This window comes from Xiphophorus hellerii, chromosome 13, assembly GCF_003331165.1.
Source record: "Xiphophorus hellerii strain 12219 chromosome 13, Xiphophorus_hellerii-4.1, whole genome shotgun sequence".
Taxonomy (NCBI): Eukaryota; Metazoa; Chordata; class Actinopteri; order Cyprinodontiformes; family Poeciliidae; genus Xiphophorus; species Xiphophorus hellerii.
The window spans coordinates 10,801,592-10,820,157 of NC_045684.1; the positions used below are offsets into that span (position 1 = coordinate 10,801,592).

At 38.3% G+C, this 18,566-nt stretch overlaps 1 protein-coding gene across 1 annotated transcript in view; it reads right to left on the minus strand.

The window, feature by feature from the left end:
- The window catches only part of LOC116730790 (dolichyl-diphosphooligosaccharide--protein glycosyltransferase subunit STT3B), a 102,312-nt gene that overhangs the window by 14,827 nt on the left and 68,919 nt on the right, over nucleotides 1–18,566 (minus strand). Inside the window, exons 5-10 of the mRNA XM_032580278.1 lie at nucleotides 14,258–14,357; nucleotides 12,103–12,201; nucleotides 9,534–9,680; nucleotides 6,365–6,413; nucleotides 4,113–4,267; nucleotides 1,507–1,718 (exon numbers count right to left, since the gene is read on the minus strand). Coding sequence (XP_032436169.1) covers nucleotides 1,507–1,718; nucleotides 4,113–4,267; nucleotides 6,365–6,413; nucleotides 9,534–9,680; nucleotides 12,103–12,201; nucleotides 14,258–14,357 — 762 coding nt within the window. The remainder of the gene's footprint in view (nucleotides 1–1,506; nucleotides 1,719–4,112; nucleotides 4,268–6,364; nucleotides 6,414–9,533; nucleotides 9,681–12,102; nucleotides 12,202–14,257; nucleotides 14,358–18,566) is intronic.

The window sequence follows — 18,566 nt, forward strand, 5'->3', positions numbered from 1 at the left end:
AAACTGGATCCATTTGTCTAGGAATGTGCTTGGATCTAATATTGTGATTAGCATTTAGCTAGGCTATAAGCTCATTTGAAATGAACAGAATCTGAATTGTGGCAGTTTACTGGCATTTGTAATGAGATCTGGAGCTGCTGTGTGTGATAAATGTTTGGCATTCTGATTTGATGAGAAGAGCTTGTACTTTCTTCACAGGTTGCTCTTTTGGAACAGACCCATTACCTTGATTAAACTGCCTGAATAAATAAAACTTAATTATGGGCCTAACTAACCGAATGTAAACAGGACTACTTCAGAGGACAGAATGCTTTAACAAACAAGCTTTCTGCAGGACGACACGTTGGTGATGCTGAACGATTTGCTCATAAAAGTGTTTACAATCTCTCTAAATTAAGCTGTCAGTATAAACAATGCTTAAATTATAATGTTCCATTTCATTCAATGCATTTAATGCTTAATTAAATGCTCTCAATACCTACGTGTGCATGCTGTATATCCAGAGTAATATGTATTTTTATAGGCATTTATTTGGTTTACAAGACTTGTTCCTTAAACATAAACACCTCCAGGAAAGCGCTACTTGTGTCGCAGGGTAGGAAGAATTTTTCCATTTCTTATTTTTTTAATTACTGTTGTTTACATGATTCCAGAACGCGCTCTAAATTCAACGTGAGCCGGCTAAGAGGATGGCACCAGCATGAAACTGTAGCAGCTGAGTCACTTCTGAATCATAGTTTACTCAAACAGTTGGGGAGCGAGGAGGGAAGCAGAGAGATGTGTCAATACATTCAAACTGCAAAGGTTGTGGTGAAACCTCAGCAGTAAATTAACACCTAAACATACAGGTGCATCCAAGTCAGTTCATTCCTGCTTAAAACTCCACACATTTAGGTTTAATATAGATCTACTACACAAAAACTGGTATATTTGAAGTGTTTATGTTTATAATTATCTTTTTTTAATTAGTTCTGTAAAGACCAACACAGAAATGTTGACCTGCTGAAATGTATGTCCACGGACAGCTATTCGGAGTACAGTATACGTAAACAAAATTAGTTGTTTGTTATGCTCTATACAGTAATTGAGAATACTGTTGACATGACAATCCAGCAGAATGTCATGTCAATGACAATTGATATTTGTCATTGACATGTTAGCCTCTGTGTAATTGTTAGCCTCTGTGTGTCTGTATTGACACACAGAGGCTAACAAGCTTTAAGGAGAAGCTGATTTCTTGGTCCAGCTGGACTTGACACCTACCCACACTGCCAAAAGCACCAACACTGGCCTTAATGACGAAAAACCTGTCTGGTCAGTAAGCTGGCTTCACCATTTATGTCATTCTCAGATTCAAGTATTAACTTTCTCTTAGACATAACCATCAAAGATAACACAAACACTGATAATATTTCACTTTGTGTGCAATTAGTCTGTATGAAACAAGTTTCCCTTTACTTTTGAGTTACTACAAAAATAAAGCTCTGAGTTTTTCCAGAGACTCGCCTTGTCGTAAAGATTCCCTGAGTTCCTCTTGTCGTCCTCGTCGCTGCTATCTTCAGCAGGCGGCTTCTCCCTCTTGGTGTCGTCTCCCATGTAATGCTCAAAAACGCTGGAGAACGCCACAGCAGACAGCATGCACACCACCGGAGTCAACGTCAGCATGAGCCTCACCATTACTCCGGCAAAGTACACGGCACTGATGGCGTACAGGGCCACTGGGCAGGCAGAGAGAAGAGAAAGGAGGATAAGAAATCATTTGAAGCAAAACAAAAAGGTCAGATGAGGATAAACAAAGTATGAATGTAGCTGAACGGAGATAAACCTGCAAAATAAAGAGACTGGGCAGTAAATTCAGGCAGCATAATCAATCTTTGCAGAACCCTGAACAGAGAGAACAATGGCTGAACATTATCCTCGCTCAACCTGCTCTACAGGTGCACGGCTAATCAATAACTGTTATTGGTTAATTAACTGCAGAACAGAGGCAGACTGCAATGATCCTTTTCTTAAGAGCTAAAAATCTGCCTTCCTTTGGTGCCCCAAGTGTCTTTTACTGCAAACATAAAATGTTTTGTGAAGATGCAGTCAGTCGGTCTGCTTAAAAGCTGAAAGAGCTTAACACTTAACAAGCAGCTGAGTCACAAAACAGGAGGCTGATTTATAACCCCAAGCAAATCAAAAATATTCTACCAAGGCATGTAAGGACAACAGATAACCACTGCACAATGAGAGCTTTCAGCTCCATCCTGACATAAATGAAGACCCTGTGGTGGAGAAACATTTATTTCATCAAGAACAATGAAGCACCTGTCAGCCTAAAGTTCACAAAAACTCCTCAAGCTAAAATATCCCTTCCAAACTGCCAAGACGTGAGTAACGTGACACTGGCTGCTGGAAGGAATAAAACATTTAGCGCAACCTCTATGGTGAAACTGTTATATTACATGCACCTACATGACAATTTTTCATATTTCACATATGCATCAATTGCCAGATTTTGTTCCAAGAATCATTTGAAATTCGAACAGTAAAGGAAAAGATTAACATGCAGCAGGATTTGCGGTAGTCTGTTATTAATGTCAGTCTCAAAGTATATTAGAAAAGAGAGTTTGTTGTTAAGCTCCTCTGTGTTTCTTCTGCAGCAGGTTTTGTCAAGTGGATTTGTGTGAAACTGTAAATGTCACTTTGGTTTCACACTATTCAAAAATAGTTACCCCAACTAGATATAATCAATGATGTTGACAGTATTAATGAGTCAGCATTAATACTTTTAGTTAAGAAGTAATTATGAATGTTTTCTTCCTCCCCTGCTGTGTGAGCATAAAGTGTAATTGACTGACTATCTGAGCTGCAGCTTCATAACAAAGGCAGTGGATAAAGCTTCTGATTAACTATTAAATAAGCCTGATTATGAATGCTTTTCAAAGTTAGCACAGTTTGAAGTGGTCTTAAGAATAGGAATACTTCAAATTAGGTGAAGACAAACTAGAGGTTGGGACGGTCCGAAATGTTTCATCACAAAAAGCAGAACAAGAGCAAAGCACAGAGAGCTGCTGATGAGCCGGCAGAAAAACAAAACCATCTTAAGTTTTTTTTGTTATTTTAAGCTGGTAACTGATATCTAGAAAAGTTTGATATGTTTACCCTTACACATTTTCCCCTACATAAGTGTTTCTAGAAACATCTGATTCTCAACTTGCTTTCCCCTGTTCTAAATTAATTTAAGATGCTAATACCAAAATGACAAATCTATGCCAGACAAACACATAAAGACTACATGCAGCCAGTTAATAAAAGTCATTCAAAAGCTGCATTAGGGAGGCATAGTCTGAATGTTACATTTTGAATAAAGGGTGTGGACAGGAGTTTAGCCTTTTGGCTAAATTAGTTGAGACATTTTTCTTTGTTTGGAACAATTTTACTGAATTTTAATGCTGAAGTTTGGTCCCTAACTCAACAGGAGAGGTTTATCCAGAGCTGAAGAAATGGCTGCATGCAAGACAACCAGCTCCATCTCTTAATTATCTACACCACAGAGCAATACGTTGGTTTGTGTTCTGCTTGTAGCTGGTCTGAAAGCAAACTGAGCAGCTGTATTGAGCTCTACTATTATTAACTTATGAGCAAACATTCTGTATTCTATCTGCCTTTGTCTCCGACTGTGGTTTTGAAGGTTTCTCACTAGCTGACAAAACAAAGATCCGTTCTCACTATGTGCAATAACAGACAATACTAGAAGCCTATATTACGTTAAGGGCTGACCAATTTTTATAACTTCATCGAAAGTGTGAGAAAATCCAATGTTTGAAAATAAATCTCTGAAGATAAATCTTCTAAAGCATTGAAGTCATCAGGCTTCATTGTTTGTCCCTCATAAACATCAAAACCTGTTTGATTTATTTAAAATCTATGCAGATCTCAGCTCGACTCAAAGTAATGGATTCAGCATCGCAGTTTTTAGCAAAATAAAAAATATTTGCAGAAAGCAAAGCAGGAGTAAATAAACTGAAGGCAACAGAAGCAAAAAACACAGACAGCTCAACGCCACAGGTCAAATTAAGGTTTTATGATGTAAATATAAAAAAAAATAAATAAATAAATCTTCGCACCAAACACGCGTTCATCATTGATGTTCTTGATGCAAAACCAAAGGCCTGCTGGGAAGGTGCAGACCAGGATGTGGAGATCAAAGAAGAAAGACACCCACGTGGTGGGCTGGTGCTCCGACACCGATGCAATGATGGGGATGTGGATCTTGGCGTAACTATGGAGACATGAGGAGGAAAAAACAGACAGGTTATAATTATAATTTATGTACTCTCCCTGAAAACAGAACAATTACACAACAGATCTTCTGATCAAGGATAAAACATGAAGAATCATTTCTACTCTGTAAACTAATCAGATTTAAAATGATTATGGTAAATCTGATTTAATTAACTGTAATTTCAGATTTCATTTAGTCAAAAATTGACATTGTCAGTAGCTTTTGTGTACACAGTGAAAAGAAAATGTATTTATCCCTTAGATATTATTTGTGTTTTTGCCATTTTGATCACATTTTATGTTTAAAAATCAAAGAAATTCTATAATATCAAATAAAGAAAACTTGAATAAATACAAAATGCAATTTACATTTAGAAAGTAAATGGCTCTATGTAAGAAAGTAACTTTTTAAATTATAAAACATTTGATTAACCACATTTTTAAATCACTTTCAAAGCCACGTTGAGGCCTGATTATCTTCTTATGAATGTTCTGTATATGAATTGAATATTCACTTAAATAATCTCTTAAATGAAAGAGGATAAAAATATCTAAAAAAGCAATACATCATGTCTTAATCTTCAAGAGAAGATGAGAAACGGCCTGGAAAGGGTTACAGAGCCATTTCTGTAGCTTTGGGACTGCAGTGAACCCGTGACTCATTATCCACAAATGGAGAAAACATGAAACGCTGAATTGTGAACATTCCCAGGAGTTCCAGGCTGCAAATTTTACACACAGAGCGCATTGAGAACTCATCCTGGAGGTCACAAAATAATACAGAGCATCTGAAGCATTGCAGGCCTCGCTTCCCTCGGTTAAGTTCAGCCAACACGATTCAATGACAGGAAAGAGACTGGGCAAAACTCGTCCATGGGACAGATCCACAGCGAAAACCACTGCTGGCTAAAATGAACACAATGGTCTGCCTCACATTGGTCAAAAAGATGTTTATGATTCCCAAGACTTTTGGAGAAATATTCTGAGAGATGATGAAGTGCGAGTGAGTCTTTCTGGTAGATGTGCATCATACAGTATATCACATCTAATGTCAACATTAGAAAAAGGACATCATCCTACAGTCAAACATGGTGGTAGTGCTATGATGCTCTGGTGCTATTTTGCTGCGTAATTAACATGTAATTAATAAAACTGCTTTCTATGTGAAAACCCTAAAGGAGAATCTCCAGCCATCAGTTTGTGACGTTAAACTGAAGCTCACCTGGTTTAGAGAGCTGGATAATGATCCAGAATCACACCAGAGAATCCCCTCCCCACCAGATAATCCACCAGATAATTCAGCGTTTTTAATCCCCTATAAAACTCCTGAATGGTTTTATAAACAAAGTGACAATTTTTAATAGGCCTAGTCAAAGCCGAAACTTAAATCTGATTGAGATGATGTTGCGTGACCTTAAACAGGCCTGAAACGAGGCTTTTAATTCACTTCCTCTACTGTGAGGTAAAACACTAATTGGAGAAATTATATATATATATATGCAGAAAGTGAGAAGTGGTCAAAATAATGAAAAAGATGCAGTGCTTTCAGACCTGAAATAATGCAAAGAAAACAAGTTCATATTCATTTAGAAACAACAATACTAATGTTTTAACTCAGAAAGAGTTCAAAAATCAATATTTGATGGAATAACCAGGAGGATTTAATGGGGTTCAGTGCAGTGGTCTCTGTGAGATGCATCTAAAAATATTATTTTAAATATTCAAGCGGTTTGATGTTGCAGTTTGAAAAGCCTGAGAAACTAGGATAGCAGATTTTCTTTCTGGAAGGACAGAGCTAAAAAAACAAAAAACAAAAAAACCCATCCCAAACAAAATATCCCTGTTCTGCTTATTTCAGCAAGTTAGAGTTTAAGGGATTGATCGCTTGTGCTGGAAAAATCCCACACTTTGCAGAGCATCTGGAGAACAGGAAGTGCCCCGTGCGTTGTTCAACACGGCCTGTATCAGCAGCGTTTTTCCTCCAGGGACGATGCAGGACAGCTTTATTGCCGTCTCAGAAAACAAATGCACACACGCGGTCGACTGGACAAGTGTTCCATTGACAGTTGGGAGTGTGAAGGTCAGCAGAGCTTACCCGGTGTCCCAGAGCGAGTAGAAGCGACCGCTCCATGGAGCGATGTATCCTGCAGACAGGAGAGACGATCAATAAGGTAATGCTTTTGTGTTAATGCTTTTTATTACACACTTGACATGCAAGGACTGTTTGTAGGTGTGTGGAAGGTGCGCTGAACTATATTAATCTGAAGTGGAACAATAAAAAGTTCTTAAAACTATGAAAACATTTGGTTGCTCTTTAAGCAAAAATAATAAATGAAAGAAAAACTAACAGGACAGTTTGGGTCTATTGTTATTTCAGCAACACTGACAGCAAAGAATACATATATAGTCTGAAATAAATAACTTCTAAATGGCTTCTTTTCACACCATTTGTCATTAAGACATTCCTCCCATTTATTTAGCTCTGCCCTACAGATAAACGACCGGAGGCAGAGATTTGATATGCGGTTCAGCATCAAGGACTCTGCTGTCTCTGCTTTCTAATTAACAATAATACCAACATGACCTGGGACTCAACAAAATCATTAATAACTTAGTGACTTAAAAGGTCCAGTTTCTCCTAAGCAAACAATCATGGAGTTGGATAGTATTTAAAAAAATATCTGTGCTCGAGGATGGGATTAAATCTGGAAATAAAACTGGGAAGGAATTTAAAATTTGTACCAACCAGTAAAGCTAAACTACAAATTGTTTCAAAGTAATCTGTGTCAAAAATAACATACAATTAAGCAATTTTTCAATTGAAAAATTCAAGTATTTTTAGTTATGTAAAAAGAATTGCACTGTAAAATTACAAGATTAAATTGAATTTAGAGCTCTTGTATGCAAAATGTTTTGAAACAGAAAGTCATCTCTTCCAGTTGAGGTTTTCCTCTGGCACTAAACGAGCTAACTTGGTATTTGCAGAAATTATTAGAATTCAGCTTTCTCAAAGTATCTTTTTTGTTAAAAAATAAAATAAAATAAAACTCAAATTTCGACTAAAATAAAACATGAATAGCAAGTCCAGTAGTGGCGAAATGCACAAAGCAATTGGAGTCTAAAGACAAGAAATCCTTCAGCAGAGAACACGTCTATGCTCAAAATATATTTTATTGATGCTGTTTAATTAGTGGAATTGACTTGTTTTCAAATGTAAGTGAAACCATTTAAGTTGCAAATTAGACCTCACAGGGCATTTACAAATGTCTCTTAGTTAGGCTTTGATCTAGAATATATTCCAGCTCAGTTTCCTGAGGGCTTTTGGAGTCCAAACAAATTAAAAACGGTCCACACACACACACACTCTAAGGTTCTTGAAATCTTTACACCAACATTTAGTCGTGCTCTGTCCTGTAGCCGTTCTATCGCTCAGGTGGTTAAAACAAGATGGAGAGATCTCTAAATGAGACGTTACAGAGCTGTAAACCAAACCAGGCAAGAAAAGAGATGAAGAAAAGCAGCAGGAATATAAATGGAGACACACTACGAGGTGATTCATAGGATAGTACTGATTTAACCAATCAATACTTGGCTCAGTGGTAAAGATACTGAGGGGGGGAAAAATACTGTTTTTGTCTTCTGACTCTGACATGAAAGTTTGATAGACAGGACTGAGTAGGTAGTGTGTCGGTGAAGAACTGGCACCCTGCACCCAACAATCAGAGTTCTACTGCTAAATTCTGATGGCAGACAGACGGCAAAGTTTTACCAGACGAAGCCAGTGTCCAAGTGACAGAACGTCTGCATGAATGCGAGTCAGCAGTCCGTATGCACGGCTCTACCATCTGTCTGCACTTAAGAGAAGTCCTGGACAAGCTGTATATATTATCCTGAGCAGCAGAACGTTGAATTTTAAATGTCGCAGGCAAAACTTTGCAAACAAAGTTTACAGATATCTAAAGGAATGAACTTTTTCACTTTCACTTTAGGATGTGCTGCGGGGCGAAGCACCGCTGGGTGAGGAAAGACGAGGAGACGATTTAGAGATCTAGGTCAGGCAAATTTGAACTTTAAAGTATGAAAGAAACAAATAAATAAGCTGAGAAGAGGAATATTAAAGTTCAGAATAATGGCCGCAGCGGGATGAAATGTCTAGGGAAAAACATCAACATGCCCAAAGTTCACCCAGCTGGCTGTAGATGCAAAAAAAAAAACAAGAACAACACAGGCACAAAATCATTCACACACACCCCCCCAAAAAATTGATTCAAAGCTTCAACATTCATATCTGTTTATGCTTGTTTACTATTTTGCCTTCCAAGTGTAATTTTCAGACACAGAATGCTGATTAGCAGCCCACTGGGAAAGCCTGCAGGTCACACCATGGATGAGCGCATGGCAGCTGAATAAAGCTCTGAAATGGCTTAAATTCCAGGTCTGGATCGCCATCAAGAAAATTTTAAATCAATCTGCCCAGAAAAACGGTCTGCCAACCGCAATACAATTTCCTAGCCACAGTTGTTAAAATTATGGGAAAAAGATTCATTGATAGTATTTTGTTTATTCTACCCATCTATATTTTTGAACTGAATGTTTTGCAATAAAATCCTCTTTAACTTCACCTTACTGTAATGCATCAGGTCTGCTATTTTATAAAAAAAAAAAAAGAAATAGCCACAGTAAGTTATATTGCAAAAACATTTTTTTTTACATTGTGTCATCTAAAAATGCTGAGCGGTATGGCAGAGTAAATGCCAAGGTTCATCTCAGCTCAACATTTAATAAACTTCCAGGATGTCAGTTTTGGATGTATGAAAACAAAAGAGTGTTGTGGTCCAAAGTTATACTTATAATAACCAGAGGCTGTAGGATAAAAAGATGGATGGGAATGCAATCCATCTTAGATGAATGGATAATTATATGACAGAATATGAAACCATGTTGGTTTGAGTGCAAAATGAAATGAAGTAAAACTAATTGTTTCTGGCACAAAAATGTTCAATAAAGCTCATTCTGCTAACTGAGGTTTTTTTTAATCATTAAATTAAGCAAAAAATTGTATTATCCAGTGAATCAGATTTAAACCAAACATCAAGTAGTACAACTAATTAATACAAATCGTCTTAAAGCTACAGCTTCCTTAATTTCTTTTTTAAATAAATAAATAATAAAATATTTTAATGCTGTCACAAAAGGTGAAAGTCCATATTTAGGAGACATATGTTGTCTATGACTTGATAAAAGAAATTAGTTTAAATACAAACCTGTGTAGGTGAGATAGATGACTGTGAGGAAGACGATGCAGGCGGCGAGAGAGATCCCGAGGAAGAAAAGCGTCTGAAACTCCTGCCGGGTGAGTCTGTCCTTCAGGTACTGCAGGAAGGCGTAGGCTTGCAGAAGAGCAAACACACCTGAGAAAAAGGCACAGGCAGACATAAAAGACTGAGCAAACATCCAAAGGAAACTCCAGCTGAATGTTTGAGGAGGCTCTGATTGATGCCGCCTCCTGCTGGGTACAAAGTGGGTTTGTCATTTCTGCAGAGTTCCCACAAAGACGTCCATGAGATCCCCCTTGGCTAGCCAGGCAGATGTTGAAGACTAATACCTCAGGACAACATATTTGAAATTCATGAGACATATCTGTGTAAATATGCCTGTCTCTTTGCTTGCCTTATCTTCATTTGCAGCCCCCGTCAGTCACACTTCGCATTCAGACTTTCTTTGGGTGGTTCTCTCCATCACCTCTTTGCTTGTCTGGACTGTTCCATGTATAAAACGGAAACGAAAGAGCGACCTGGTTTCTCCAGTTTGCATCACCTTCCATCCATTCGGAAACCTTGCATGAAATCCCCCCCGTTCCTCCCTCACTCCTCCGTTACGCATCCACCGGCAGAAGAACTGCTCTCCAATTTCCACGGTTACGTTCCTGCCCGTCTCCTGGAGGGCTGCCGTGCTGCTAACGTGCTTGTCAGTCTATGCCGCGCTGCTTTCCCCGCCTAAGTGGGGCAACGTCCCACCGGCCCTGGTGGGTCCGTCGCTCCACTCAGGTCCCACTGAGCTCCATGAATGCTGCCACCAGATGTTCTAAGCAGCTGCTACCTTGATGATACTGAAACACATTTTGCTCACTAAGAGAGACAGGAGCCAAAACCAGGGGATACATTTTTTAGATGTTTTTTTTCTTAACCGCCTCTCGTACGGCTGCCAGTGATAAAACGGGGACACTTCAATGTGCACCTGCTGCACCGTTAAGAAAATTCTCTCAAAAAAAGAATAAAAAAGGGCTTTGCTCCATTTTCAAAAGGTGCCAAAAAGCAAACATGAACGGATGAATGGAGCACTTGCCAATGTATTCATCGCTGTTTCCTAGGCAGCAGATGGGCCCACTTGAGAGTTGAAACTCGGCAGGCTTTAATAAAGTTCCCAAAAGCAAAACTGGAGAGCACTGCACATGAGTGGCAGGGAAGGGTGCTTTGTTGTTTCTTCTTTGGAAATGTACCTTAGATCGCTTTTCTCCCACAGAGAGTGATTAACGCTGAGGAGGAATTTACACCCGATACATCCTGAAGAAAGTCAACTGGTGGGTTAAAAATAATACAAGAATGTATTTACATTCCTGGGAGGAACAAAAGTTAAAATGAGAAAATCCAAAAGGTGTGCTGTGCATTCGTCGTTGAGTATATTTAATCATTAGTTTGTCAAATAAAAACACAGAGGAAAACAAATCTATATCTACAATACTTAATTTACAGAACAGCAATTACGACCTTTTCCAAAAATTTGTCCATCATCATATGATGTGACATTATTTCCCAACCAGAAAGCTGTTCTGCTATCCCTGATAAAGATTAATAAAAATCTTTAGATATACATTTATCTTTTATGACACCAGAATAATGTCACATTGAAATCCAGTGGACCCTCGTCTATTCATGGTTCGGTTTCCACAGACTCAACAATTCAGATTGTTCTGTGGAAGGTAACTTTAAATTATTAAAGTAGATCTTTTAATCATATTGAAATGTAAAATAACTGGAAGAAAATGCAGCTCAGGTAAGATTCATAGTTGCAGTGCCATGTGAAATGCTATTGGCTAGCATTTGCAAAGTAACCAATCCAGAAGTACCATCTGTTTTGCTCTGCACTGATTGGCTGTACACGCAAGAGCTGAAATAAAGAAGAGCGTAAATGTTAGCTACTGCGGGAGTGCTAAGACGGTTTCCACTGTGCGTATTACTTAATATTAAGGTGTATTTAGTGTTTGAACTGCTAAACTATGACAAGGCAGTCTCAGGTAGTCATGGATTTGAGCTATTCTGTGTTTGTTGACCCACACATACCAGGGGTCAACTGTATTCAGAAAAAAATCTTTAAGTTTATTTACTCCGTGTAAAAAAATGCACAGATATCATATTGGTAACCGTGCTTTCAACACCTTTGACCAGTAAGACGGCACTTTATGTAGAGATTTATCGACGCTGGGAGATTCAGAGAGTGATCTTTGAACTTTGCACTCTCTGGAGAGTCTTCTGCTCTCTTCAGCCAACTCCACAGGTTTTGTAAAGGATTTAGCTCTAGGGTCTGATATCTCCATGGAGGAAGGATGAGTAAACATCTCCTTCATGGAGGAGGTTTTTGCAGGATCTCTACACACTCCCCATTATAGAACTCCATCCTTTCTGTTGGCATCAGCAATCATGTTAAAAACAATTATTTCTTTAATCTGCCATGTGTTTCCTCCCTCTATAAATGAACTCAAAGAAATCTCTAAGAAAATGTATTAAAAACAAAAGGCTACACAACATCCCTGCTTCTAAAGAGGGAGGATCTTACCTGCAGCAGCCATGTGTTCGCTGGTCCTGATTGGCTGGAAGCCGACAAAAGGGACCTGCATTGACAGTATGAGCCCCACGATGTAAAACGTGCTGTAGGCTGAGAAAAGACAAAATAAAGCAGAAGGAGAAACAGAGGGGACACCAGATAAGACATCCAACAATGAAAATAAATTACAGCATGAAAAAAGCCATTACTGCACTCCAGTTCTGCTCCCACTAAGGGGGAAAATCAACCTCAATAGAGGTGTTTAAAGTCTATTGATTTTCACTGCCGTACCTCATAGGGAGTAAATACAAAATAGCTAATCTAATGTCATTTGCTGAGAAAATGGGAGTTGGCTCGCCACAGTGTGGTGGGGGGGCCCGGCGTGCGCCCAAGGAGCCGGGAACGATGCGACTCCCACCTTTTTGTGGCTTTGAGGGGGGAACCGATTCCCAGACACACCAGCTTAATTAAGATTTCATACTCTTCCTGAAGAGTGATGCTCGTTTTTGAAGTAGATGTACCTGCCCTCCCGCAACCCCTTTTTCACACATATGCTATTGATTCAAGTCAGAAAAAAAAGAGAACTTGCCAGGGAACATAACCTACAAGCTGTTTAATTAAAGCAGGAGATTCTTTTGTGTGGGATCCTTATTTGAGACGGAGAGAGACACCTGCTTCTGAAAACGGAGCTGTGATACGAAGCAAAAGTAGGAAAAAAAAGGTAAGGATCTGAAACCTAATATCGTTTCCATCTTAAAAATATGCCTTTAAATTCATCTCTGTTGCTCATTTGCCATCAAATGGGGTACAAGGTTTCTGAATTATGCTCAAGCTGCAAATATCCGAGAGAAAAAGTCAGAAATAGGAAATTTTCCACCTCATCAAACATCATTTCACTTTTGAAGAGCTGTTTGAAGATAGAGTAAAGGTACGCCAAACCCTCTCACTGCAAATGGACCATAATGTACTTCAAATCTCTCAAACACTATGCTTTGTGAGTACAACTAATAGTCCATGCATGGATGATGCTTGACATCGTCTCATTTATCTTGACCATGAAAGGGGCCTGCTGTGAACTCATGCCTACTGCGAGCTGACAGCTTCGATGTGGAGAGACTGGAGGAGGGAGTTGGAGATCTCTGAGCTCAGAGCTGGTGGGAGATGCAGCGCCTTGCAGAACTATTCACACCTTATGAGTTTTTTTTGTTTTACAATTCTGTCACATAAGAATTGCAAAGTTTAATGTCTTTTGGGGGGGGATTTTATGTGATAGAGCAACAAAGAAGGACATCACAATGTATTTTATCCGTGGTTTTGGTTGTAAATAGTTTTTATTGACGTTTTATTTATCGTTTTGGGTATTTAAAATATCTTCCAGTTCAAGTGGTAAATGTTTACAGAATGAAAGTTTATTGGTCTTTGAGAGGGTGAACTTGTACCATTATGCCATTATTAATCAACAGAAAATGATAAAAACAATAATATTATCGTTTATAGCCATGATTACTGGGGCAATTTGTTGTCCCACTAATTTTATTATCAAGAAATGTCCAACTTGTCAGTTCAGCAGGGGTCCATGTCTTAGCCGGTTATCACTGCCTCCGTTTTCTCGTTTCCAGATGCTGGACTGAACTGGGATCTTTGAGACATTGATTCACAACCCAAACCTGCTTGTTTTAGATTTTTATTTGTTAAAATGGTAAAACTATTTAACATTTTCCTTCATGTTAACAGTTTTATCTGTGACTATCTTCAAGTGAGCGAATGTGGAAAAGTTGAGGTGGTTTGAATGCTGCGAGTGGAACTGGGATGCTAGGCGCTGATTTGCGCAAAAAAAGTGAAGAGGGTCAGGTAGCAGGTGGCTGATTTTACTGTGAAGAGGCGTGTGGGTGTGTGGATGTCTGCTATGTTGATGATGAAACGCCTGGGGTTATCAGTAATGACTACAGACGTGACCGGGCCCTGAAGCCTGTTGTGGGGGTCAAATGCTGAGGGGCAACAGTGTTTGGAAACACCTGTGGATCTCTGAAAACAATGTCTCTGAATGGAAAGGTTCTGATAACAATGTCTCCATCTCACACACCATTTGTGAGGGTGTTTTACATACAAGGTCAGACAGAAAAATATATATTTTAATTTAATTGCTTGTGCTTTGTGTGAACCTTACCGATGTAGACTCTTCTGCTGTAGCGTTGCATCAGTAGCAGTGCAAACACATGCAGAGGAATCAGGTTGATAATAAACACGTAACCTCCCCATGCTGACACCTACAAGAAACAGAAAAACATTTAAATGTCAGTAAGCAAACACTAAGAAAATTAGTGTCTCTTGTTTTCTTCTCACATTTAATCAGAGACAAAGTTCTAGAAGCAGGTTTACATATATAAGTAACTCTAACAAGACGTCAGCAAGAAGTTTGATTATACAGCCAGCTGAGACATTATCGTACAGCAAGGAAACTCTTGGTTTAAAAAAATATGTAGTTTGCAATCATCCACAAATCAATAGGTTGTCACTAAAAAAAAAACCCAAACAGTTGATTTTCAAATTAAAAATTCTACAAATTTATTTCTCCTCAAAAAGAAATTGACAAACCAGTGACGCACACAGATATCAGCATATTTCCAGCTCAAATTGTGACTGGAAAGATGAACGGTAAAAAATATATATTTTTTCTGATTAGTGAATGCCCTGTGATGTGGATGCTGTTACTGAGTGAGGAAGACTCTGAAATTTACAGAATATTTAATAGATTTAAAATAAAAGAAAGAAGAAGAAACGGGGATGAAAAGTAGGAAATCAAGTTCTATGAAACGATAGGGTGTGAGAACAGGGGAGAGCAAGGCTTTCAGCTGATAACAGGAAGTTTGACTGCATTCCCAATCCTTCACTCGTTCAGTCGTATTCCTTTCAGCTTTCAATCTTTTTTTGTTATGGTCTTGTTGGATTTGGACATGTTGGCAGACTTCAGGAAATCTCAGAGTAGAGGTTTGGCTCCACATCAAGGAAACAGATGCAACAAAATGGAAAAAGCTTTAAAAAAACTCTAAAAATAAAAAATGAGAAAGGCATCGATTTTTGTGGCTGCTATCTGTTTCCACCTATTGAACTACAGCACTAACTTGTAAAACCATAACAAGAATTTTTTTTGTTGCAGCTGACTCCAAAGAAAAGTCTAAATAAAAGAGCTTTCAAGTTGGCAGCAGATCTTTATGGCTTTGCAAAGCCAGAAAATGAAATCCACATTGAAGCCTTTAGTCTGAAAAATTGTCTACAAAGACACAAAACTGCAGGTTTTTGAGCATAAAATAAAACTCACCATCTGAACCCGATATGGCCTCTTCTAGTGTCTTCTTACTCAAACTGAATAATTTAAAAGAAAAAAGGGTTTTTTCTTGTTTAAACAAGTCTGGCTGGAGACATTCAGCCTGAATAACAAAGACCTAGTGACTCACCAATTATTTAAAATATTAAAATTCTCCAAGTTTACCTTGACCTTAGTTCCTCAGATCGAACATAAAATAATCTGATTTTCCAGATTTATTAATTGTGTCACAACTACAAGCTGCTTTATTTTCTTTCATCAAAATACTATTTCAAAATAGTACACTCAAAGAACACTCAAAATCACAATCAAGTAGCAAATTAAATTTAGATAATCTGTTAAAATTCCTAAATGTAGAGAATAACTTCTTTTCCACAAAAAAACTGTTAATAGTCCCTCAGAGCCCAAGAGACCGCTTCCAAATACCAACTCCCACATCAAAACTCCCACAGCAGACTCCGAAACTGCATCTTTACTGGGCACAAACACACAGCTATAAACACCAACTAGAATAGAATCTGTAAAAACGAAGCGATAACACTTCACATGTCAGATGTAAAATCTCTGATGCACCAGTAAACTTAATATGCTCCACTAAAAGACAACCAAAGCTGTTGTTGAGGTCTGCTAGGCAGCAGAGTGTCTGACGTGTGGGCCGTAATAAAACTCCACTAAAACAACTTTTTAATCATCTGTGTGTCTCAACAGCAAAGGGCAAATAAACTGACAGGCGATTGAGTTCTAATTACAGAAGAATAAAAGAATACAGATAAAACAAGAGCAGAATATGCGAGAAAACAAAACCTGAAAAGGTGATTACATTAATGCAAATTGTTTGATCCTTCTTTTCCCCACAACAGCTTGTTAAATAGAGCCCTTTTGCTCCAGCAAAGGAAGATAAAACGAAGCGTTTATCATGATTTCATATTCACAGGAGAAACAAGCAAGTTTTTTTTTTAATTACAGAAAGCTGGAGATCCTCGTGCAATATTGAGGCAGAAAAATTAAAAACAAATCTAAATAAGCGTCTTGCTGGTGCAATTATCTTTTGGCAGTCACTCGCATCTGTTGTCTCAAATGGTGACAACCAATTAGAAGACTGCGAACCAGAACTTGAACGAACAACAAAGATGACTTCAATTTAACATTCGTTTTCAGTCTTGACACAGGAACAGCTCATCAAGGCTATCTGGGAACTGACGAAAACACTGCAGACACAGCGAGGGGCGACCAGCAACATCTTGCAGTGTTAATTTTTTAATGAACTGTCGAGTCAGGCAAAACGAAGTCGCACAGCAGGATTAGGAGAAAGTCAGAATTTCGAAATTTCTTTTGAGCATCACGCCAAAACAGTCTGAGCAGCTCCCAAATACTGCTCTTAATAGATGACCAATAAGTGAGAGAAGTGCTTTCAAGCAAGGCAGAGAAAATGCAAAGCTGCAGAAAGAAAAGGTGGAAAATTTACCCTTGAAGTTCAATTAATTCAGAGAAGTTTCTAATCCTAAAGTAAATCTGATGGAGAAGGAGGAAGTTCAAACAATCTCTTCCATCGATCATAATGGGAAAGGATCATATTCCCGACTCCAATGTCTCTTCGCTCGGCTTTCTAATCCTACGGCCAGACAGAGATTTAAAGAGGTGCGTCAAACGCAAACGAGGTGGATTAGCAGTGCTGGCCAACAACTGTGGAATATCGTCTCTACTTCCCTGATATAGAGCTCTTAGCATTTCATCACAGCCATGAGACTGTTATAGAGCAAGTCTTCAGTCAGATATCTCTTCCAAGACTGACAGCTTCCTATTGGGTCTTTGAAGATACTTGGCCCTTGATATAAATAATTTTTTAATTAAATTGAACAAATCTGTTTAAGTAGCCTGCTGTGATTTCTAGTGCAATGCAGAAGTATTTGTTCACTTGCAAATTTCTGCTTGTTTTGTTTTTATTGAAACATGTAGAATCTAACTTATCAAAGGTTATACAAATAAACACAAAATGCAGTTTTCAAATTATTTAAAAGAAAGGATATCCACACCGCCCTCCCCTTTTTAAATTATCTGGAATTTAACATTTTCAGAACAGCTGAGTCCAGACTTGGAGAAAAATCCTCAACAGTGATGTAAAAGTCTTATTGCCAGTTATTAAAAACAACTCAGGTATTAAGTTTGGTTATTATCTGCCATTACTGTTTCTAATAAGGCAAAATTACAATCATTGGGGTTGCTGATGACCAAACTAGTTTGGTTTTAGCACCAATTAAGGTTAGCGTTAGCAGTAGCCCCAATTTACATTTTATGTTATGTACAAAATGAAATCATGTTAATTTCAAGCCATTTGCGTTTTTGTTACAGATATTGAATTATTTTATACAACTTTAAATAGTTCAAAGGATAAAAATTGTTAATCTGCAGGGGTGGTCATCTGGATGTTATTTGAGATTTAATGGTCTTGGTCACAAATCATATGAAATGGTACAGGTCCTTTTTCTGCAGATGAACTGCTTTTCCAAGTATATTTAGAAGCTGGTGTCGGAAAATTAGCTAAAAATTAGAGGCTGATGAGAATCTCATTAGATCTGCATGTATCTGGCTGTGAACTACAGCACAAAAAATACTTTGACCTGATAATAGCTGTCAATAAATAATGTATGAAGGAAGTTGTGCAAACACTAATGTGATTACAAGCCCAGGCAACAAATGTGCGTGATTATCTTTCATGAGAATCTGCTTAGTAGCTTCAGGAACATTTTGTCTTAGATGAAAGTGTGCATATAAAAACATAAAGGCTCTTAAGATATTCACATTTTGACAAAATTCATGAAAATGTTTATCTTGTACATTTATCAGCAATTCTTGAGCAGATAGATATTTCCACATTGGGGTAGCATTCGCGTTAAAATGCTTCGAGTGTCTGCTCAGTTAAACCAAAGAGTGCAATTTGAGCCTAAATGAACAGCATGGCATATTCCACATTACAGGACCATGGGAAGTCAAGGGACGCCGCCTGTCCTTGTCTCGCTGTGGGTCACACTGACAAATTATGGTTCAACCAACCGTTTTCCAAAGCTACACTGCAACAGCAGAGGGCAGGAATCTTAAAATGCTTAGAACCGTCTTACAGCCGTTATCGCTCTCTGCACTTCAAGCTGGGCTT